Below are 25,756 nucleotides of genomic sequence, written 5' to 3'. Positions count from 1 at the left end.
AAACCTCGAGTCTCCTGGTGCATCTTGTGTTACCATCTCCTATTCCACTGGCATTCCTATGTCGGAGCAGAGTGTTCTTAGGATAATTTAGCTGAAAAAAAGAAAAGGAAAAAAAAAGCTACATTTCTTCCTTGTTGTCTATTCAAAGATCCAGAGATGCCGAAGGGAATTCTCTCATTTTTTCTTTAGATGCTCTAGAAGGGAGCAAACTGTTTTAGTATTGTTTTTAACTTTGATGAATGATGAACTTAAATTTCATTCTGTTTTCTAATAAGAGAATGTAATAGCATCTTATGAGAGGAATAATTTTGTCAGTATGGGACTTTTTTTTTTTTTTAACTATATAGTCAACTGTTCTTCCCAGAGTTCCTTAAGTCACTAATGGTCAGATAAGAAAAGGCTGCCAGGTGATCAAATGATAAACCTGAACAATAATGTGCAAGTTACAAGACTGTTTTGAGACTCATTTGAGACGATGTAAATCATTACAGGTGAATGTTAACAAAAAGTGAAAATGAAGCAAAGATGAGGCATTATTACTGACTGTTCAGTGAAACCGCATTTGAGTCCTACAAATCTTCAAAGAACAAGGCCCGAAGTCCCATAACTGTGTCTAGTTATGGCTAGACAACCAAGAATGTTCTCTAATTATGTCATCTATTAAAACATACTGATCATGTAGAACTCTGGACGATTTCTGAATCAATGAAACCATCCACATTCTGCCCAGTATTTTCTAGGCCTGGTTATTCTAACTCACCAGCAGAAATTTAAAATTTTAAGTAAGAATGATAACAAAAGTTCCAATACCTGTCATAGCTTCTTAAGTTTTGTTCCTCTCAACGTAGTGTTTACAATGACAGCAGCACATATGACACCGATTTACTGACCTTTCAATATACAAAGATAAAGCTTCTGATTTGCCATTATGGGATTCATGCTTTATGCTTTGTTTGCTTTGTTTTTAAAAGTTGTGATGATTTTAAGCGGATCTACGTGCACTGTTCTCTGGTCTCCTGGCATCTAATGGCATGCACTTAGGAAACAGCTGGCAAAGTTTCAAGGTGCAAATCTGTGGCTAGGAGTGGAGAAACACTAACTGGCTTATGCACAGAAGGTCCAACAGCTCTGTCCTAATTAGCCAACTGAACAAAGACACAACTAATCAGTGCTTCCTCTCTATGCAAACCGTTTGTCTTTAAAATAAAATGAAAAGCTGCATACTCCCCAAGTTGAGGAAACCAGAGGGAATCACAGCAATGCCCTCTCTGCTAGACTGCTGCTTTAATATTTACCAAACATCACCTGTATACCTGAATAAACAAATAGGTAGTGGAGTAAATAAGCATCTACTATTATGCCTACTGTTTAGGGAGTACAAAGATGAAGAAATTATGGTTATTATGCTTAAAGGGCAATGTAGAAGGCAAGAAAAAAAAAGGTCCACAAATAAAAGCAATCCAATATTATACTTTATTCCCTCAGAAGAGCACCAGATTTCAAGTCCTGATTAAATAAGAGTGTTTCTGCGATCCAATTGCTTTTTCCATGCCATTGTGCACATAAGCCATACCTCTGGGTCCTCAAAACAGCTGCTGTCTAGATCCACATGGAATCTTAGACATATACGTTTAAGCCATCAGACTTACACATAAGTATACTTCGTTTATTTACCTGGAATTGTGCCTAAGTACCCATGCTGTTTTCCCAGTTCAAAATGTCAACTTCTCCTCAATTGTCCTCACAATACTTAAAAACTAAATGAATCAATCTGGCCTTGTTCTCCCAATCTCAGTAGACTAAATGGAAGTCAGCACAAGAATCAGTTTTAGAACCAAAATAGGAGATGCCTTAGATTAATGTTATTTCTTACAGATTCTAACAGTCAAACAGTTTATTAAATACATGAGATGAAAAATTAACAAAACTTAACAGTGTTTGTCCTACCTCTCCAGCAAGTTAACCTTTTCCAGAGGATGGCTTGTTCTCTGAGAATTAAAATGCGTGGGAGTAAATTATGCATGGAAAACACATAAAACAATTTAACAGCAGGCCATTTTCTAAGAGTCTAATTAAAGACTCATTGGAAGTTTTAAACATTTCACTCTAGCAGATAGTTTGGACCTGACCTTGGTTACTTCTCTTACTGATGGTCGTTACTACTCAGTATTTTACTACTGCCATCTACTGCTGAGGTAAATTTGATTTAGGGCTTCAATTGCTCCAGTGTTAGCAGTGATACTAGAACCAAAAAGGTTTCTTCCCAAGTGACCTCTTCAAGATGCTTGAGGATTTTTGAGGATACCTGTACCTCTTCCTTTGTTCACACATCTACCAGCTGGAAAACAAAACAGTGGTTAGATGTGGGGATCAACAGTAGGCTGACAAACAGAATTCTGAGTTCAGAATATTGTGATTTTAGAAGTCAATAGTTTTATATGTTGTTCAGCTGTTTTCCTGACCACTGGGAAGTAGAGAGGAAGGAAAACATCTGAGATCATTAGAATATCTGCCTCTATTTTCCTTCTAACATTACCAAGAAAGAGCCAAGACCCAGAGAAAGACAAGTTTTGAAACTTTTCATAAATTGCAGTTATCATGTTGATTTTAACAACTTTTCAACTAACCTTAACCATAAGATAAAAATGTATCCTATAGCAACAATTCATCAGTCTAAGTGTTTCCACATACAATAGTACTTACCAAATTGTTTTATGTTTGTGTCTGTCTCAGACATCAACTCTAAACTCATGGAAAGAAGGGCTGTGGAAGTCTTTTAAAAAAGTTTTTGAACAGGTACATTTATCAACCTGTCCGCCTCCAAGTCCATATTTTTTCCACTGCACCATTCTGAACAAGACTCATTCATTCATTCAATAATTTATCAAGGGCCTAATATAAGCCAGGCATTAGGGATTCAGCAATGAAAAAGACATGTATTATCCATAAACAAATGAAAATGACAGCCTAAGACAGAAATTAACCAATTAATTATAAAATATTAAATATCATTATAGTGGGGTAAATAATACAAATGAGACCGAGATTATGACAGAAGAATGTAGCCTAGTCTGCGGGTAAGGAAAATCTTCCTTGAGAAAGGAAATGTCAAGTTTTCTTTGATGTGAGTTGAGTCCTGGAGAAAAAATAAAATATAAACTAAAAGTACACGTGTGCGGGGACTTCCCTGGTGGTCCAGTGGCTAAGAATCCACCTTCCAATGCAGGGGACTCGGGTTCAATCCCTGGTCAGGGAACTAAGATCCCACATGCCGCAGGGCAACTGAGCCTGTGTGCCACAAGTAGAGAGAAGCCCGCGCACCATAACAAAGAGCCCGCGCGCTGCAACTAAAACCCGATGCAGCCAAATCAATAAATGAATGAATATTAAAAAAAAAAAAAAAAAGTACATGTGTGCTTCTGGGAAGTGGGAAGTGGAAGCAGAGAAAATTTATTCCCAAGTAGAGGGAACAGCATTACAAACATTAAAGCATAGGAAGGACTGTTGTTCTTTAGAGCAGTATTTTTCAAATGTGAATTAATACCAAATAGTAGATTATGAAACCAATAGAACAGAACAGAATAAAAAGAGATCACCACATATCAAAAAGGTGGGTATTGTTTTATAAAACTTTTGCACCAAATATGTTTATTTTTATAGTATTGGGTCATGATGTAAAATGTTTTCCTTACTCTGCAGCAGTCAAAATAGCTTGAAGCTACTGCTTTAAGGACTGAGAAGGTCAGTAGGGCTTGAGGCTGGCACATAATGAGGCTGATGCAGCAAGCGGATGCCAGATAATGAGAGCCAGGTTAAAGATTCAGTCTTTAGGCTAACAATAGGGAGCCACTGAAGAATTTTAACCAGGGAAGAAAAACAATCAGATTTAAATTTGAAAAAATTACTCTAACTCTATAATATGGAAAACAGGTGGGAATGGGGAGGTGTCAAGAATAGTTACAGGGAGAGTAATTCAGAAGCGATTGTGTTCATTAAGTGATGGATGCTAGCTTGGGCAAGAGTAGTGGCAGAGAAACAGATTCAAAACAAAATATAAAATAAATTTAAAGAATACAAGTGGGCACTGAAAGTACGATAAGAGACTACCAAAGATGAAGAAAATCACTGAAATAAGAAACTGAACGGATGTTTAACAGCAAATTAGACACAGCTGAAGAGGTTGTTAATGAATTAGAAAACAGATCTGAAGAAATTACCCAAAAAGCAATGCAGCACAGATGACAGAGGTAAAAAAATATGAAATGGAGGGAGGTTCTTCTGGAGTGAGAAGTCAAAAACTTGAGGACCCAAGAAAAGGAAATACCCAAAGAGATAATTTTCCAGAACTAATGCAACACAAAAGCTATTTTCAGAATCAAGAGGCCCAATGAAAACTTTTCAGGATAAATAAAAGAAAATTCACTTAGACACATCATTGTAAAACTGTAGAACACCAATGAAAAGGAAATGCTAAAAGCAACCTGAGGGGAAAAAAATCTAATTACAAAAAGAATGAACAAGAAAAAGGGTACTATTGTAGAAAATAATGTCTTATTTATGAGGTTACAATGAAAAGGACAGACTATGGACACAAATAACAAGCTGAGAGAAAGATGACTGCAGTAGAAGCTTTCTTCATATTGTTGGCAGGGGACAAAGATATTAATTTTAAGACATTAAGTTCAAAAATACATGTTAAAATTTCTAGGGTAACCACTATAAAAATAGAATGTTTAGCTACCCAACTAGTAGAAGATGAAAGAAAAATGGAACCATAAGAAGGCAAGAAATAGAGTGGAAAAAAGCCAAAGTGGAACATATAGAAAGCTTATAATAAGATGTTAGAAATAAACCCATATATGTTAGTAATCATAATAAAAGGAATGGATTTAACATTCCAGTTAAGAGACACATGACTGTCAGGCTGGTTCCAAAAACTCCAGATAAGAAGCTGGAAACACCCTGTGTTCAACAACCCTTGAATGAATTAATTATGGTATATTCAGACAATGGCATATTACAGAGCAGTGAAAAAGAATAGACTACAGCTGAATACAGCAACATGAATAAATCAATATGGATAAGTTTCAGTGTTTACACAGCAAGCCACAGAATACAAAGTATGATTTCAATTAAATGCATGTCAAAAACATGCAAAACCAGGCATTTTTGCTAGGGATGTACATAAAAAGAAATTAACACAAAGGTCGTGGTAATGGTTACTTCTCAGGGGCAAAGAGGAAAATACAATTAGTGAGGGGCTCACAAGCTCTTAAAAGTTACTAGAACCATTCAATTTCTTAAGCTGAGTAGTAGGTAGGAGATACTGGTAAATGGGTATTTTATTTTTCTTTAAACTGGAGATATTATTTATATATATTCTTTTGTATATTTCATATTTTAAAAAGTATAAACACACTGCTTGTGAATATATAGTAACTTTTAAAAAAGATACACAAGCAACTATTTAAGCTTCATGAACTCTTGTTCTTTGACGTGTTCCCAGTGCCTGTAAAAACTGCTGACACACAGAAGGGTCTATTATTGAATGGAAAAAAATAAAGAGCACAAAAAAATTAATCAGTACATAATTTGTGCTCAACATCTTACTGGGACAGTTTACCTGTTATCAAAACTTAAGGTTAAATCCAGAACCAAGTAATTTGTTTTTATGCAAACCTCAAATGTGCACTTCAACAATGAACAAATTTTGGTAATGTGTAAAAATGGCCATTAGTTGTATACAGTTTGATTATTTTTCTGATTGATACTGGTAATCCATAGTGGCATCATCTTTCTTCAAAGGGCAGAAATATTTGAAAAGCAAAAAGTGGTAGAAAATGTGAACATTAACTATTCATATAATGTGTAATCTTCAAGGAGCAGTACATAAATAGAAAAAAAAAATCAGAGATATTCATTAAAGTTTTGTATGTTCCAATAGGTTCTTTTGTGTGAGGCCAACAGCATCAGATGATTATACTGGCTTAAAAAACAAAACTAAACAAAACACCCTTTTGCTCTCATTTGAAGATAACGGTGCCAAGAGACTTAAATGGTTTTGTGGATCAAGATTCTCACTTACAACCTACTAAACATACATCCCATAACCCTATGTAAACTTAGTCTGGAAGGATTTATAAAACAATAATGATGTAAGGAGAGACAGTGTGACATAACTGAAAAAGCCTGTTTCCAATTCCTTGCTTTAACATTTACTAGGTATGACCTTGAGTAACCATCTGTGTATATTTCCTCATCAACAATATATAAATATTTGCACAAAAATTTCAGTGTTTCCAGGCATAAGTGAGGCACTCAAATGTTAGATTCCTTCTCTTTTCCTTAGGGTTATTTAGATATATAGGTGTAAAAATGCCTGACACATAGTAAATGCTTAATATTCACATCCTATCTTTCCTCCCTGCAGTTTTTACAGGTCCACTAAGACATATTATATAACTGTCAGACTTGCTTTTAATTGTTAGTGATATAATCACCTAGAAACCTTTGCTATTAACATGGCTTGGTTGAGCTATTTTAAGATAAAAAGTGAATATTAATGATGCCTTTAAGAATGTTTTGCCCTTGGGTCACTGGTTAGGATGGAAACATAGGCATCTTAAACATTCTTCCCATTTCAACATAGCCTGAGTAATACATGCAACTTTATATAACTACTGCTCCATTTCTTATAGCTCTGTACTTTTGAGCCATGGAATTAGCTCCTACACATGAGGTAATGAGGGTCTGCTTCAATCTAGTTAGTGATATGCCACCTTTTGGTACTTTCTCTATGAACCTTGATCATTTTGCACTACAAGTGATCCTCTAAACCTGGCATTTTCACAACACTGGTTATAGATGAATCAAAAATTAGCATTTGGCTTACCTTGACCAGGAATCCTCCTCTAGCTTCAACACCTTTGGATTACAGTTTAGAAGAACCAATACCACAAACCACAGCACAACGGCTAAATCTGGCCCGTATTCTCCAAATTTAACTGTATGTTGAGGGTGGCCTGACCAGGCGTCAAATAAAAGAACAGTATGCATGTATCTTTTATCTTTGTACCATTCGCTGAGAGCAGAAACAGAAACTTCTGTTGTGACTGGGTTTTAGTTCAACAATCAAAATGAAAAATCAAACCACTTCTAGGTAAAGGAGACCCAACCAGGGCTTTATATACTTCTTGAATATCTTAGGTGTCTATATAACTCTGTGTGTTTGTGTGTGTGCGTGCGTGCACATGCACAAAATATTCAAGGAGGTATTTATAAAATTCAACTTATATTCCTATTTAAGTCTCTGTAGCTGCCTAGTGAGTGACTAAAGAGCCACTTTAAGGAATTAAGAAATAGCAGCCTTATTTGTTAATAGCCCCAAACTGGAAACCACCAAAATATCCTAAAATAGGTACATGGTTTAACAATCTGGTACATCAATGTCATGGAATACAACTTAGCAATAAAAAGAAACAAACTACTGATATATATGATAACTTGGATAAAGAGATCTCAAGGGCATTATGAGTAGAAAAAGCTAATCTCAAAAAAGTCACATATTGTATAATTCCATTGCTGTAATATTCTCATAATGACAAGATTACAGAGACAGAGAACAGACGAGTGGTTGCCAGGGGTTAGAGCTGGCTGGAGTAGGTGTGACTCCAAAGGGGTAGCATGAGGGAGATCTTCATGATGATGATAGCTCTGTATCTTGACTGAAGCGATGGTTACAAAAAAAGTGATAAAATGGTACAGAGCTATTCACACCACTGTACCAATGTCAATACCCTGGTTTTGATACTGTATTATAGTAACACACGAGGAAAAAACTGGGGGAAACTAGATTTAGGCTGCATAGGACCTCTCTGTACTATTTTTGCAACTTCCTGTGAATCTATATTTATTCCAAAATGAAAAGTTTAAAAAAAATCACACACTTACATACACAAGGAAATATAATGACATAAACGAAACATAGCCAATTTTATTCAAATTCTCCAAAATTTATGCTAAATATGTTAATTGTTTATAAAATGTTTCACCTTTGTATAATGGTTTTATTATTTCACCTTTTACAGTTTTTTCATTTTTTCTGTACAGTTCTTCAGTAGAAGCCAGAGTCCTGAGTTGCCCAGTTAGGAGCCTAAAATACACAGAGAAATCAACAGGGAGAAAAGAAATACTTTCTGAAAAGTCAGTTTCAAAAAAAAAAAGTGATACTAGAAAAGTGTTTTAGCAATACTCCTCCCAAACCATTCTCTAAGATTTTAACAACCTCTTCAATTACTAAATGCGAGGTGTCTCAGAACAACAACAAAACACACCAAAATACCATCTGATACATTTTCTCACCAATTATAAAGTATGACAATGACAATATCACCAATATTATAACCAAAATCAATACAACTTGATCCTTAAGCATACAGAAACAACCATTACCTAAAAGTTATTTTTCAGGCTCAGTTATTCTGGACTTGGATGGAAAAGGCAAGGACAATAATTTCCTAATTCTTCCTTCTCTTTTAAAACTGAAGGACTATGCTAAGGACACAAATCTGATGCTAAAACTTCAATCAAATGAGATCCTTGAATGTACCTCAACAGTTTCCTAAAAATGTCTTACCCTCCAGTTATACATAATCATAATGACTAAAGAGCATTAGAGGTACTTTGGAATCCCGAAATTACAAGGCCATTCAAATTCCTTTAGTATCTAATATGCAGGATTTCTACCAAAAAGGGGGATATATTTTTCTGACAATTGAATATGATTTTCAGATAAAATCAAATTTTATAAAATCAATACTAATATATATAATAAGATCAACATTTTTACAGAAGTAGTTCTTTAGATTTACTGAATAAAAGGAACATGAATTTCAAACACTTGAAAGAGAGATAACACATGTAAGTTATCAACTGCCAGTATCAAAATGATGTGTTGAAAACCCTGAGGAAATGAGATAATGAAGGCACACAGGAAGGGTAAAAGAAAAAAAACCCAATTATGGTAAAACTAGGAACACTTAATTTTTTTGCTGCCTTAACTAACGCATAATACATCTAAGAGAAACATTTTCCGTTTAGTAATTTCTTAAATAAAATGTTTATACCCCCAACAAATACAGAATCAGATACAAGCAAAATTAATTTGTTCTCAAATGAAGTCCATGTAACAATTATATTACATTATTGCTAAATCCCAGACAGAAGAGAAGATGTGTGGTTCTTACCTCTGATCTACTATTCTGATTAAGTTTCTTCTCAATATTCATGGCCAACATCTGGCTTCTAAATGAAAGGCTTTTGGTCTTCTCAATCACTTGCTGATAGGGTGAGACTGCATTGTTACCCATAACCACATGACCCTACAATGAGACAGAGGGAAACTGATCCTGTAATGTTAACAACCAAGTTTCTCAGGTAAGTCATGAGGATGACATCACAACCTACATGTCTGTTGCAAATATTTTTATGCACAGAGATGACAATATTCATCCAACAATACAAAATAGGAGGTTGCTGTTGCCTTCAAAAAACTATTACACATTAAAACAAAAATTCTTAATAGAATAAACGTCCTAATAAAAACTTCTCCCCAAAGTATCAAATAATCAGCAACTGATATCTAGTATTTTGCACAGATAACATAATACTCACTAATTTAGAATCAATCTTGGCATCCAGTCTTGCATTTCTAATCAAATTTACAATCCATCTTTCAGCTTCTTCTGGAGTCATGTTCAGTTTATCTGCCAACATGCTAATGAAAAAAGAAAAAAATGACATTAACTGGGTCTAAAAACTTAGTTTTATATACATAGTCTTTGACCTACCCTCTGTATAGAAACTTTTAGGCACTTATGGGTCACCTTCTCTTAAATATTATGAGTCTTTTTTTTTTTTTTTAATAAGAGGCTCTTTTCTTTTTTTTTTTTTTTAATTTATTTATTTATTTATGGCTGTGTTGGGTCTTTGTTTCTGTGCGAGGGCTTTCTCTAGTTGTGGCAAGCAGGGGCCACTCTTCATCGTGGTGCGCGCGGGCCTCTCATTATCGCGGCCTCTCTTGTTGCAGAGCACAGGCTCCAGACGCGCAGGCTCAGTAATTGTGGCTAACGGGCCCAGTTGCTCCACAGCATGGGGGATCTTCCCAGACCAGGGCTCGAACCCGTGTCCCCTGCATTGGCAGGCAGATTCTCAACCACTGTGCCACCAGGGAAGCCCGATATTATGAGTCTTAAAAGTGCACTATTGGGCTTCCCTGGTGGCGCAGTGGTTGAGAATCTGCCTGCCAATGCAGGGCACACGGGTTCAAGCCCTGGTCTGGGAAGATCCCACATGCCACGGAGCAACTAGGCCCGTGAGCTACAACTACTGAGCCTGCGCATCTGGAGCCTGTGCCCCGCAACAAGAGAGGCCGCGACAGTGAGAGGCCCGTGCATGGCGATGAAGAGTGGCCCCCGCTTGCCACAACTAGAGAAAGCCCTCGCACAGAAATGAAGACCCAACACAGCCAAAAATAAATAAAATTAAAAAAAAAAAAAGTGCACTATTGATGTTTGTGCTATTATCTTGTACTGTTCACAATCTATCTCATTTCACCAACCAGACTGTAAGACCCTTGAAGGTAGGGCCCCATATTCTGTATCACAGAAATCCTATTACAAGGAACATCAGTATTAAGAATAATAAAATGTAACACATAACTAAAACTCAGGGCCGCTATGTATGTTTGTTATAAATTCTAAGGACACTCCCTAGAACTAGAACACTATATAAACTAAATGGCCACTGAATTTAAGAGAAAAGAGACAGACACACATACATAGAAAACACGAAAGGAGAGGGGGAGGGAAAAAGATGACAGACACCAAGACCCTGATCTAAAGCCTTTGATCATCAACCGATCTGCATTTTCTAATTTATGGTCAGGTTGAAAAAGAGGCCACTGCAGAGCTTAATTTATCAGAACTAACACAAACACAAGCCTTGGTAGTAGGTAAGCCAGTCAGTCACCTGATGAAAGAGTATCTACATATGCATGTATAGTATTTAGAAAGACGGTATTCATATATGAATATACACAGGTGCTAGACACAAACATTAACCGTCCCCTTTTACTTGTCTTCACTGAAGATATTGCACACTTGCCAGGCCTTCTAATGCAATCACTGGTTTAACGAAAAAAAAAACCCTAGAACATCAGTAACAAAATAATTCCTTAGAATATTATAAACTAAAATTCCTGATCTGATAGCATTCCCAAATTTAAAACATAAATATTGAAGACATTGCCAATCATATAATTATGTAATTCCGGAGCTCCCAACCTAAAAGTAACCAATCAAGTTAATAAAAATACCTTTATGGGAATAATATAATCTGTGCTATCCCTATTTTATATGTTTATTGTCAAAGAGAAGAATTTCATTCAAAATGTAAAAATTAAGTTAGGCTATCAATAAAATCATTACACAGTAAATTACAAACTAAAGCTATGAAGACAATCATTTAAAATTTATCCCTAAAATATGCCTGATGTTAAAAACATCATGATGAGTATGAGCCAACTCAACCATAAAACTCCCTGGATTTACATGTCAAATTCTGTTCTCTGTCGTTTTATGGTCAATTTTGCTGTAAGTACACATTCTCAGCAAACATAAAGAACAATTAGTCCATGACTACTACTTCAATTTCATGATCAGGTTTCATCTTATTCTCTTTGTTACTGCTCTCTAACCAAACCTCATTTTATTTAAGCTACTAGAAGTAGGGAAGTGTGTCACTTTACTGAAAGAACCAGGCATTTTTTTGACTAGGAAAAATTCCTGCAGCTGGTGTTTCCTGTGGCTTCTCAATAAACTCCTTGTGTTTCCTGCAGGTACTTGACTTTTAGAGATGTGTAAATTTCATTCTCTTGGGCTTCCCTGGTGGCGCAGTGGTTAAGAATCCGCCTGCCAATGCAGGGGACAAGGGTTCAAGCCCTGGTCCGGGAAGTTCCCACATGCCGTGGAGCAACGAAGCCCGTGCGCCACAACTACTGAGCCTGTGCTCTAGAGCCCGCGAGCCACCAACTACGGACGCCCGCGTGCCTAGAGCCCGTGCTCCGCAACAAGAGAAGCCAACGCAATGAGAAGCCCACACACCGCAACGAAGAGTAGCCCCCGCTCTCCGCAACTAGAGAAAGCACGCACGCAGCAAGGAAGACCCAACACAGCCAAAAATAAATAAATAAATTTAAAAAAATTTCATTCTCTTCTGTGCTGCTAAAGTAAGCAACTGCCTAATACTTTTATCTGAAGCTGCTACTCTAAAGGTAAAGAACATATTTTCCAAAAGATATTATTTTATCAACTCCTGTAACAATTTCTCTTTTGTATGTCTCCTGCATTCCCCCAAAATACAACTCTTTAAAGTGAGGCCAAGACCATTTTACTCTGAAAAGCACAAATGAAAACAATTTATACTGAATATATTAAAACTCCAATCTTCAAGATCTCTATATACTGCTTTTCAAAACAGACATGTCATTCCTAGTAGCTACTAACTGTGTATAGTTGGTTTTATACAGATTTTTAAAAATTATAACATAGAACCTGTTTATGGAGGCTGTTTACATAATTAAAATTATAATGAAACATTCAGTCTCAAGCCTAAGTTATTGATCAGATTCCTCTTCTTGCTGCCTATATCAAACTGAGAAGTCCTATCAATTATCTCTTTAACCACTGCCTCTAATCTAAGTTCCCTACCAAACTACTCTCATCTTGAAAGACTCTCCTCTTCACCAACCAGACTAAACCTCTCTGTTCATTAAACATACCATGTTTTTAACCACTTCAGGACCTCTGCACATGCTGTGCCTTCTGCCTAAAACGCTAATCCACCTTTTTCTTCACTAAGCTATGTGTTACGTGGGTATCAGCTAAAACAGCACCCTCATCAGCCTTCCAAGACACCTCTGCCAATCATGACAGATGTTTGATGCTTTCATGGCCCCCTATTTTTTTCAGAGCATTCATAGAGCTGTAGTTGTTTTATTGAGTATCTGCTTTCATGATAGACTGTACATGTACCCCAAGAGCATGCATCATAGCTTCTTTGTTCAGTGCTATATATCCAGCAATTAGCACAATGCCCAGTATACAGGAGGCAATTAAATAAATATTTATTGTCTGATTCCTACCCTAGTCACTACCCTAGGGCTCCATTACTATTTCCTAATTTTCTAACTAATCTACCTCGAGTCTCTCCTTAATCTACTTTACATAGTTGTCAGCTTAGTCCTAAAATCCGACTACCAGTTTATTCCTAAATTCCTTTCAAAACTTTAATAGAGCCCTTCTACCAAAACAAAAAAATTCAAACTTCCAAGTTTCTCTTTCACGGTTCTCTACAATTTAGCTACAATTTAACTTTCCAGCCTTCTCTTATTCTTCCTCATGAATACCACACACCAACCAAATCATTCATTCAACAAAATATGAACTATGTTAGATGTTTGTGACAACATACAGTCTGCTCCCCACTTTCATAAAGTTTAAAGCTGTAGACTGGGAAGTAGGGGACAATCACCTAATACCCCAAATATATAAACTATTCTAAGTGGAAGGATGAAAAAGTGGAAGGAGCTATGTGAATGCAAAAGGGTTTAACCAGTTCCAGTCTGGAAGTCTGAGGACAGTTTAAGTAAACAAATATTTAAGGTCAAATTTTAAGATAAAAGAAAGAAAATTCTATGCTGTATAACTTTACCTAGAATTTTCTTTCCATCCCTCTTCTTTCTTTACATACATATTCTAAGTCTCATATTCCATCATGGCTAGAGCAATCTGGCAACATGCATAAAGACCCACAAATGCCTGCATACTCTGACCCATAATCCCACTTTGGGGATTTACTGTTTTGCAATGTGCTTGTTGATCCTTGATTTTTAAATCAAGTCAAAGAAAAACTTGAAATAAGGTCCGAGAAGTATTAGTAAATTATTGATGGTATCTCAGGTTATCTAGGCTACCAATCACTCTGAGAATAAGTACGAGAACATGGCAATAATCCAGTTTCTTTCAAGTAAAAGGAAAATATACACAGTAAAAGTAATTAAATAATAGAGAGAAATCCTCAAAAGTCCACAATTTTCTTACATTCTACTGATTTTATGAAAAAATTAGTAAAGGTTTAAAAATAAAAATTTAATATCCTATTAAAGCTTAAAAAAACAAAAACTTGCCTTAAGCTATCCTACACTATGTTAATTTTGTTTTTAAAATAATTCAGTTTATCAATAAATTAAAAGACAAAACGTATCAAAAGGCAGAATTTCTGAGAAAAATACCTAATTCAATCTAGGTTTCAAACTCAAAAATAACTTCCAGATTACTTAGGTTACACTAAAAATCTCAACCCTGTCAGTAGGCAGCTTAAAGAAGATATTTTAGGCTTAAAGACTTATATTTAAGACATGATACCATAAAACTCCCAGAAGAGAACATAGGCAAAACATTCTCTGACATAAATCATACCAATGTTTTCTTAGGTCAGTCTCCCAAGGCAATAGCAATAAAAGCAAAAAACAAACAAACAAACAAAAAAACAAATGGAACCTAATCAAACATAAGCTTTTGCACAGCAAAGGAAACCATAAACAAAACAAAAAGACAACCTACTGACTAGGAGAAAATATTTGCAAATGATGCGACCAACAAGGGATTAATTTCCAAAATATACAAACAGCTCATACAACTCAATAACAACAACAACAACAAACAACCTAGTCGAAAAAATGGGCAGAAGACCTAAACAGACATTTCTCCAAAGAAGACATGCAGAGATGGCCAATAGGCCTATGAAAAGATGCTCAACATTGCTAATTATTAGAGAAATGCAAATCAAAACTGCAAGGAGGTACCACCTCACATCAGTCAGAATGGCCATCACTAAAAAGTCTACAAATAACAAATGCTGGAGAGGGTGTGGAGAAAAGGGAACCCTCCTACACTGTTGGTGGGAATGTAAATTGGTGCAGCCACTAGAGAAAACAGTATGAAGGTTCCTCAAAAAATGAACAAGAGCTGCCATATGATCCAGCAATCCCACTCCTGGGTATATATACGGACAAAACCATAATTCAAAAAGATACACGCACCCCTATGTTCACAGCAGCAATACTATTCACAATAGCCAAAACATGGAAACAACCCAAATGTCCAATGACAGATGAATGGATAAAGAAGATGTGGTATATATACACAAAGGAATACTACTCAGCCATAAAAAAGAATGAAATATGCCATCTGTAGCAACATGGATGGACCTGGAGATATCATACTAAGTGAAGTCAGTCAGACAGAGAAAGACAAATACCACACAATACCACTTATATGTGGAATCTAAAATATGACACAAATGAACTTATCTACGAAACAGAAACAGACTCAAGGACAGGGAACAGACTTGTGGTTGCTGAGGTAGAGGAGGGCTGGGGGAGGGATGGATTGGGAGTTTGGGATTAGCAGATGCAAACTATTATATATAGAATGGATAAACAACAAGGTCCTACTGTATAGCACAGGGAACTATATCCAATATCCTGTAGTAAACCATAATGGAAAGAAATATAAAAAAGAATATATATACATATAACTGAATCACTTTGCTATACAGCAGAAATTAACACAACACTATAAATCAACTATACTTCAATAAGATAAATTAAAAAGACATTTTAAATATTTTGTGTAAATCCCTTATTCCCATCTTTTAGTTGAAGAGCTCTCCTGCTCAAGTGACACAACAACATGATATTGAATATGTTAAGTCAGTAATACATAAGACCCCGAGTAGCCCAAGCAATCTTGAGAAAGAAGAACAAAGCTGGAGGTGTCACACACCTTGACTTCAAACTATATCACAAAGATACAGTAATCAAAACAGTATGCTACTGGCATAAAAACAAACACAGAGATCCATGGAACACAGTAGAGAGCTCAAACCCAAGCATTAAGTTATTTATGACAAAGGAGGCAAGAATATACGATGGGAAAAGAACAGTCTCTTCAACAAAATGGTGTTGGGAAAACTGGACAGCTACATGCAAACAAATGAAACTGGACCACAATCTCACACCATATACAAAAATTAACTCAAAATGAATTAAAGACTTGAACATTAAGACCTGAAACCATAAAACTCCTTAAAAAAAAAACAAAAAAAACACAGGTAGTAAGTTCCTTGACATAAGTCTTGGTGATGATTTTTTGGACCTGATACCAAAAACAAACCCCAAAACAAAGGCAACAAAAGCAAAAATAAACATCAAACTAAAAAACCCTTGCACAGTAAAGGAAACCATCAATGAGAAGAAAAGGCAACCTACCAAATGGGAGAAATATTGCAAACCATGTATTTAAGGGGTTAATACCCAAAATACAGAAGGAACACATATAACTCAATATCAAAACAACAAGTAATTTGATTTAAAAATGGGCAGAGGATCTGAATATTTTTCCAAGGAAGACATACAGATAGCCAAGAGGTACGTGAAAAGGTGCTCAGCATCACTAATCATCAAAGAAATGCAAATCAAAACTATAATGAGATCTCTCACACCTGTCAGAATGGCTATTACCAAAAAGATAAGAAATAAGTGTTAGCAAGAATGTGGAGAAAGGGGAACACTTGTGCACTGCTGGTGGTAAAGTAAATTGGTACAGCCACTATGGAAGACAGTATGCTAGTTCCTCAAACAATTAAAAATAGAACTATCATATGATCCAGCAATTCCACTTATGAATATTTATCCGAAGGAAATGAAAACACTAACTTGAAAAGATATACCTAAACCCATGTTCACTGCAGTATTACTTACAACAGCCAAGACACAAAAGCAACCTAAGTGACCATCAATGGATGAATGGATGAACAAAATGTGATACACACACACACACACACACACACACACACACAGAGGAATATTATTCAACCATTAAAAGAATGAAACCTTGCCATTTGTGACAACATGGAAAGAACTTGAGGGCATTATGCCAAGTGAATTAAGTCAGACAGAAAAAGACAAATACCATATGATCTCATTTATACGTGGAATCTAAAACAAAAAATGCTCGTAGATACAGAGAAGAGATTGGGGAGGGGGCGGGGACTGGGTGAAGGGTCAAAAGGTACAAACTTCCAGTTACAAAATAAGTAAGTCATGGGATATAATGTACAGCATGGTGACTATAGTTTAGAGTAAATCTCATCACAAGAAAAAAAAATTTGCAACTATGTGTGGCGATGAATGCTAACTACAGTTATTATGGTGATCATTTCACAATATATAAAAATATCAAATCATTATGTTATACACCTGAAACTAATGTAATGTTTTGTTATATGTTAATTATATCTCAATTTAAAAAAAAGAAAACTAAAACAACAAAAACTATCATTAATATCCTTAGCAAAATTAAAAACCACTGTAGTATTGCATTCATAAAATAAGAACAGAATGCTATAAAGGAAAAATATTCAGAGAAAAAAGTGACAGAGGGCTCTTGGAAATTAAAGAATAACATTAGAGATTTGTTGTTTTTAATCTACAGAAGATTTGAAAGATGTTGAGAAAATATCCCAGAGTGTGGAACACAAAGACAAAGTGATGGAAAATAGAGAAATGATAAGAAAATTGGAAGCCTGGTCCAGCAGGTCTAATACCTGAACAATAGAAGTTCCAGAAACAATAAACAGTGAACATAAAGAAGAAAGAAATAATTCAAGAAAATTTCCCAGAACTGGAGAGCATGAGCTTCCAAATTAAAAAGGTCCTATATGAAGAATTAAAACAGACCTAAACTAAGGCATATCATTGTAAAATTTCAGAGCAAAAAAAAAAAAGCTTCTTCCCCCCACATTTCTAGACAGGAAAACAAAACACCTGTATAAAAGATGAGGAATAAAAATGGCTTCTGACTTCTACAACAAAAGCTAGAAAGCAAGAGAATCACGTCTTCAAAATTCTGAAGTAGTTTTCAAGTGAGAATACCATGCCTAGCAATACCACTACTGAAGTATGAGAGTCAAATACACAATTTTAGATGTGAAAAAATTTACCTCCTAAGTACCCTTCCTTATAAATCCACTGAAGAATATGATAATTACCAAATATGATAATAAACCAAGAAGGAAGGCATAATGTCCAAGAAACTGGAGCGCTATCAATAGTAGACAAGCTAAGGAAATCCCCAGAACAAATGACAAAGAGAGATAAATATGCATCTGGCAGAAAGAGCAACAAGTCCAGATTTTTTTGAGGAAGATAAAACTAATAAAATAATCAATTTTCAGAAGAGATTTATAAATTGGCAAAGAATCTGAAGTAGAATTAAAGAAAAAGAGATTAAGAAGAACAATGAAGCAAATGAGGGAAAAGTGGCAATTATCAATTACATGGAAAATAAATACTGAATACTAAAACATACCATAGATCTACCTTATTTGAAAAAAGGTACTAAGTTAACTTAGCACGTATTTGGTGCTAAGTTCAGAAATCAACACACAATTTATAAAAGATTAAAGAGTTCAGAAAAAGTCCCATATATAAATGAGAATTTAAAATGTGATATGGGTGGCATTTCAAATAAGTGGGGGGAAGGACAGTTTTTCAATAAATCATGTTGGCTAGCTATTGGGGGTTGGGGGGTGGGGGAGCTACTCTCTATTCCCAAATAAATCACTGATGGATTCAAACAGAAGAAATAAAGCCATAAAGGTCCTATAAGAAAACATATAAATAGCATATAAACCTATTATGAGAAAGAATTTTTAAATAAAATACAAAATCCAGTACCATAAAGGAAAAGCTTAGTAACTTTGACTAAATAAAAATATAAATCATTCCTTTGGGGGGAAAAAATAGAATCCTAAGTGCTATTTCAAGGCATAGAAAAAATAAGTATTTCATTCTCTATTCAATTTCATTAATAAAACATATTCAAGACTCTTAGCACAAAACCAGATACTTATCTTTCTGGGAAGTAATTAAGACCAGTGGTCCCGCTTAAGCACATAAAATATATAAATCTAAATCTAGAGAACTAATTAGGCTTTCATTAACTCTAGGCTGATTGTCTATCAGGTTTTCAATGACTAATCTTTTAGACAGTCTCCCTTTTCTGAACCCTCCCATAGCCCCTGCCCTAATGTATCTTAACAAATAAGGATTTGGGGTCCAGCATTTCACAGGCATATGAATTACCTGTTTAAATAACCTGACTTTCCAAATTTTACTTGATAAGCACAATTTATTTCAAATAGTATTGACTTTAGCATTAAGCTATGGAAACCTCTGGCCTGCTTTTCCCTGAAGACTGTGGTTATTTAGCATATCCAAAGAGCACCAGACTTTTATAACTGTATGCTATGACAACTAATTAAAGAATAAGTGTTAAGTGTAAATTGTGTTTAACTGTAAGATTAGGAGGAAACAGGGGAAAGAAACCAGGAGAAAACTGAGAAAATGCTAAATTCTGTGTGTGACAAATGTAAATTCTCACTGAATTTTGCAACATCGCATTAGTCAAAAATGACAGTATAGAGTTTCCCTGGTGGTACAGTGGTTAAGAATCCGCCTGCCAATGCAGGAGACACGGGTTTGAGCCCTGGTCCGGGAAGATCCCACATGTCGCGGAGCAACTAAGCCCGTGCACCACAACTACTGAAGCCCGCGAGCCTAGAGCCCATGCTCCCAACAAGAGAAGCCACCACAATGAGAAGCCTGCGCACCACAACGAAGTGTAGCCCCTGTTCACTGCAACCAGAAAAAAGCCCGTGTTCAGCAATGAAGACCCAACGCAGCCCAAAATTAAAAAAAATAAAATAAATTAAAAAAAAAAGAAACTTCTGATAAAAAGACAGTATATTACTTTATAGTTAACACAGAAGTGCAGTGATAATGGTTGTTAAAACTATTTAATCTCCATCTGGAAACGCACCTTTTTATTTCTAACATCAGGAAGTATAATTAAGAATACAAATTGCTACATGGTAATAAAAACTTTAAGAAAAATATTAAGATCTAAAATGTTACTTAATAAAATCAGCAAAGTAGAATGACTTCATAACTTAAATGCAAGAGCAGTTGGCAAATACATATTTTTGTGAAAAGCCAAAACTAACCCCCATAGGGAAATTATATTAATGTATGCTCCAAAATGTTTATCATACACATTCAAAATATTACTTCCATACTTTGCTTTTATCTACAATTGAAAACTGGTCCAAGAGTTATTCTAGAACAGCTTTTAAATTTCAGACACACACCATATCTGATAAACTATTCGGCTATACTAAATTAAATCCCACCACAGTAATCTTTTTTGACAGATGTTGCATACTTTATGGTAAACAGATTCGAAAGTTATCCTACAAATCTATAGGGTTGTATATAAACTGATAAAAACATTCTTAATATGCATTTTTACAAAGATAAGACTATCACATGTGCTTACAGCCACTTAGTGAAGAATCCTATTAACAGAGAATGTTCCAAATCACAAATGGAAAGAGTTATTTAATAAACAACCATGCGTTTTATAATACTGAATAGCATGTGATATGCGTCTGCTGGGGGACAGAAAGGAAGACAGAGACAAATCTTCCCCACCCAATGCTAAAAAAGATCGAATATCAAATAACTTTAAATTAATTAGCAGCAGAGATAGGCCAGCATAAACTAGTGAATGGAGTAATTTGTCATAATTAATATATGGTAGTAGAGTCTACTTAAATATATCCCATTTAGAGAATTATCAGAGTCCACTGAAACTTCAATCCAAATTACTTCTCTGATTTTTCAATATACAAATAATGTCCAAGTCATTCTAATTACTCTGTATTTTTTTTTTCAAAATGCCTATCTTAACTTGTAATCTTATCTTTATTTAATATCTGTTTCTTCCTCTGGATTTTAAGCTCTAAGGCTATGCTCCAAGAGGCACTCATTCACATCTGTAATATTTTCTTCTTCAACAACTGTACTTAACTTCTTAACAACACTGCTCTTAACTAATTACATCTTAATGTATATCATATGTATTTATCCTCTTTAGAAAGCTGAACACTGGGCTTCCCTGGTGGCGCAGTGGTTAAGAATCTGCCTGCCAATGCAGGGGACACGGGTTCGAGCCGTGGTCTGGGAAGATCCCACATGCCGTGGAGCAACAAAGCCCATGCGCCACAACTACTGAGCCTGCGCTCTAGAGCCCCATGAGCCACAACTACTGAAGCCCGTGTGCCTAGAGCCCGTGCTCTGCAACAAGAGAAGCCACCACAATGAGAAGCCTGTGCACCGCAACAAAGAGTAGCCCTCGCTTGCCACAACTAGAGAAAGCCCCCGCGCAGCAACGAAGACCCAACACAGCCAAAAATAAATAAAAATAAAAATAAATAAAAGCAAATCGTATTTAAAAAAAGAAAGCTGAACACTATCTTTTTAAAAATTTTGCACATTCTTGAAATGACAAAATTACAGAAATGAAGAACAGATGAGTGGTTGCCAGGGGTTAAAGAGAAGTGGGAGGGAAGTGGGTATGGCTATAAAAGAGCAATTTGAGGAATCCTTGTGGTGACAGAAATGTTCTGTATCTGAATATATCAACAACAATAATGATGGCTGTGATATTTTACTATGGCTTACAAAATGTTACCATTGAAGGAAACTGTGTAAAGGGCATAGGGGATCTCTTCATTATTTCTTACAACTGAAGGTCAATCTATTATCATCTCAAAATAAGAAGCGTAATTTAAAAAAAGAAGTTTTGCATCAGAGTTACTTAGAGGAGCTTTGAAAAATACAGATGCTGAGATCTCCCCCTCCCCACCCTGAGAATGTTTCAGTTTTTTAGGGGATGGACCTGGGAAGTTTTAAACCAGATTCTCAAGCCTTGAATCCAGAGATTCTGATTCAGAAGGTCTGGGGTAAAGCCAGAAAATCTATTCTTCTTAAGTTTAAGTTGTTGGTGGTGTTTTAAGTTCTCCAGATGATTCTGATGTACAGCTAGGTTTAAAAACCTCTGGACTAGAGAACAATAATTTTTTCTATGGATTGTTTGAAGGTAAACATTAGCTATTTTGGTCATTATCATGGATTCCAAGTCCTCGGGGTCTGAATTAAGACATTTGTTGTACTTATAAAAGCCCAACTTAGATGCTTAACATAATTTTCAGCCATATTCCTAACCCACTAAAGCAGCTCTAAAAACGTGAAGAAGAGTAGCTCCCTGGACTGAGCCTATTGGCCACATACTCTCCACTATCACCCCCTAAACCTTACAACCTGAGATCTCACTGTTATTCTAAAAAGAATTATTTCTTTGTTCACGTGAAGCTATACTTTATGCTCTGCCTCTACCTTCTTAATTCATTATATACTAAAAATATTAAATTACTGGTTTTCCACTTCATTACCCTAGCATGCTCTAATTATGTGCCTAAAAAAAACTGGTGACCTGATGCAATGGTTCTCAATCCTGATGTGCTTTGGAATTATCACCCTAAATGGAACAGCATAGTAGCCCTATTTATTACACAGCATAGCATAGCATACACAGAAAATGTGACGCAGAAAGTTCGCAGTTGCTTCAGGGAATCTCTTTGTAAAATAAAAATCAAAATTCTACAGATTTTGCACAAAAAAATTAAACACTGTCTTATGGTTTCCATCTTTATCCTCTGGTTCAAGTGATACACGAATGACAAATTAGTCTAAATCTGCTGTTTCTAAAAATATCAATTGCTCACAATGAAAAAGAAAGAATTTATAATGAGGGTGAAGACAATGAATGTCAGAGAGCTATTAGCTCAGGCTCTTTCATTAAATAAGCCCTAAGCTGCTTAATGTCTCTGAGTCTTCAGTTTCTCAGCTATAAACAGGGAGTTACAAAACAAAGGAGTTGTACTGAACCAGTGTTTTGTAAAATTGGGTTTACAGAGTCAGAGTCGTATGGTTCCATAGAGTCAGGAGGAAAGCTGAATAGAGGTACAAGCTAAACAAGGTGAAGGGGCTCTTATTTTATCTGCATGTATGTATACATAAATATGTAAACTCATATACATAATATTGCATTTCACAACGAATGACATTTTAGGAATTTCCATGTATTCTTTAAGAGAATCAGATTTTTAAAATTATATGTCTGCTAGCTAAAGTACTACTAAAACAGGTCAAGGCTTCAACTCCCATAGAAAAAGCCTCACGCTCACACTGTAATTCTAACTCTCAGCAACCACTTCAGTGACAATCCACTAAAATTAGGCAAGCAACTATGGATGCCTTAGCAAAAACAAACGGCACTAAAGAAAAACTTTGGTCTACATACAATTCCTAAGAGGCAAACATAAAAGTAGTAAGTTTTTAAACATTAAGGAGCATTTACCGTTCGACTTCATCTGTGGCCAAAGAGCACTGTTATTTTTCAAATTCTAATATGTAAAATTAGTTTCTAATAGGTTATGTAAGTTTCACAATTTTTTCCTAATAATTTCCTCACACAAGAGAAAATTCCAACTGAAATCCACCATAATTTTTCCGTGTTTCAACATTTTAGGATGTCACAAGAGTTTACTATATGAGAATTCAAATACATAATTAAATAAAACAAATTCAATTAACTGAAATGATTACCAAATGTGGTCTTTTCAACAGCATTTCCAATTTACTAAGGACTAACTCCTTATTTGAACCCCTGTTAAAAACCATTCTAAAACTGGTCACTGCTCTTTTCTCCCTACGTAATGGTATAATAGTATTATTTTAAAAGGTAACTCTTTAAAAAGGTAACTGACAATCATAATACTGCCTTGAAGTTATCATTTTCAAAAATCATGCTTTCCCACACACATGGAAACTAAAGAAGATAAAGAAGGACTGTAGCACCCCGGAATTCAAACAAAAGCTAGGATTTTTAATAAATTACTAGGACAATGTTTCCTTTTTCTTCTAAAGCAAAGAGAAATAAAATAAAAATCCAATTAACTGGAATCCTATTAAGTATAACTTTACAATAAATGAAAATTTACAGGAATTTAGAAGTAGAAAATACAAATCAAATCAGAGTGTTCTTACTTAATGCTGATACATTGATGGATGCGACAAAAAGTCTCAAATATGAAGAGACGGGCATTTTCAATGAAATCCTCAAGACAAGCCACCAAGAAGAAATCATTCACTAGCACCTATGCGTATAAAATATAAAAGAAAAAATTAACGGTGCTGACAAGCAATTTTGAAAAATTTGTCACAAATACTTTGTGCTTTACTCCATTATTCCATTCACTATAATTCTCTCATCTATCACAAGCTGTACACCACAGCACTTTCTAGAACACTATATTCAAGTCTCTAACAATTTAACCAAGAAGTAAACGAATGCTACAGGAAAAAGAACTAAGAACTGCAACGTTTCCTTGTTCCATTGATGACTTGAGCAATCTTGTGACAAAGCAGCTTTGTCCTGTCTCTATCCTACATAAATGCTCTGTAGATAACATATTTCCAGCTATTTAAAATAGTTATGAATGGACTAAAGATATGCATATTTTTGTGATAGTAAGTAGACTTGAAAATCTACAAAAGAAAAAAATTCAAAGGGTGGCACCTATTCCACAGATGGTATCATACTTAGAAGAGAATATTCTAACTTCAAGAATAGCAACTAAGTGCCCCACTGCCTTGGCAAGACCTAGATACTTAGTATTACAATATACACCAATATTTAATAATGTCACGTTTGACTGCAAGTACACAAGTTATTAAACTGGATTCTAATTTTGTCCAATGTTTGAAAATCACCTCTAAAGGTATACTTACATAATTTCCTTTTCCTTAGACAAATAAGATCTTAAGTCCTTCAACAAACTCTTCCCATTTTTGTGCTAATATCTGGGTTCAAAAATGAAACTGACAGCTAGTAACTTGTAGATTTGGTAAATGCCTTTAACAGGTAAATTCTTAGTTTCTCAAAACTTGCGAACTAAGTTATTCAAAAAAACCATAAATCTAACTCTTTCAGTTGCTCTCACAGAACTTTAGTTTCTACCAACTAACAGAAAACATTGTAGTTAAAAAATTCAAACTCTTAGCTTGACTGATTTATAGCAAATGATAAATACAATCATCAGAAAAATTCTGAAGATAGGCCTGCTTATGTAACACACTGGAATTACAGTTGTGATGGAAAATTCCATATAATCTTGCCCATACATATAAAATATTTCACATATTTACTCATTCAGGATAAGACATGAAATTATGTGTGAATTTATAATGTCCCGATGTTTTAACAAACTGTCCTAACAAAAGGGATAGACTCAGGCAATAAGATTGAAAATGTCTTCAACCCAGCACACTTCTAAATAATCTGCATATTAAGATTAATAAACATTTCTGATATAATTACTTTAATAAAACCCTGCAAGGTTAACTTTTATAATATACAAAATTTTAAGAATATTATTAATTTGTAAGTAAAAATTTGTACTTACTGATTCACATTCCCTTAGCTTTTTCTGAGCCCCATCAAAGTCAAAGTTAACATATAAACATTCAACAAACTCTGTAATTGGGTCTTTATATGTGTAAGACTCCTGTAAAATTAAGTCAAAGGTTAAGTTGGATCTGATTCAACATTGTTTAGTAGACTGTCCCCAGAATAGCCCAATCTTCCTATTTTCTCCTCCCTTACCATTA

At 35.2% G+C, this 25,756-nt stretch overlaps 1 protein-coding gene and 1 long non-coding RNA gene across 2 annotated transcripts in view; both read right to left on the bottom strand.

Moving 5' to 3' along the window:
- LOC309615187 overlaps positions 1-25,756 on the bottom strand; it is a 571,459-nt gene that overhangs the window by 311,639 nt on the left and 234,064 nt on the right. The window lies entirely within an intron of this gene.
- The window catches only part of EIF3E (eukaryotic translation initiation factor 3 subunit E), a 51,724-nt gene continuing 33,931 nt past the window's right edge, over positions 7,964-25,756 (bottom strand). The window contains exons 9-13 of the mRNA XM_082364385.1: positions 25,552-25,653; positions 24,134-24,243; positions 9,673-9,775; positions 9,246-9,380; positions 7,964-8,152 (exon numbers count right to left, since the gene is read on the bottom strand). Of these exons, the coding sequence (XP_082220511.1) occupies positions 8,114-8,152; positions 9,246-9,380; positions 9,673-9,775; positions 24,134-24,243; positions 25,552-25,653 (489 nt within the window). The 3' untranslated portion in view covers positions 7,964-8,113. The remainder of the gene's footprint in view (positions 8,153-9,245; positions 9,381-9,672; positions 9,776-24,133; positions 24,244-25,551; positions 25,654-25,756) is intronic.

This window comes from Balaenoptera borealis, assembly GCF_965194805.1.
Source record: "Balaenoptera borealis genome assembly, chromosome: 17".
In the NCBI taxonomy this organism is placed as follows: domain Eukaryota; kingdom Metazoa; phylum Chordata; class Mammalia; order Artiodactyla; family Balaenopteridae; genus Balaenoptera; species Balaenoptera borealis.
This window is presented reverse-complemented; position numbering and strand designations above follow the sequence as displayed.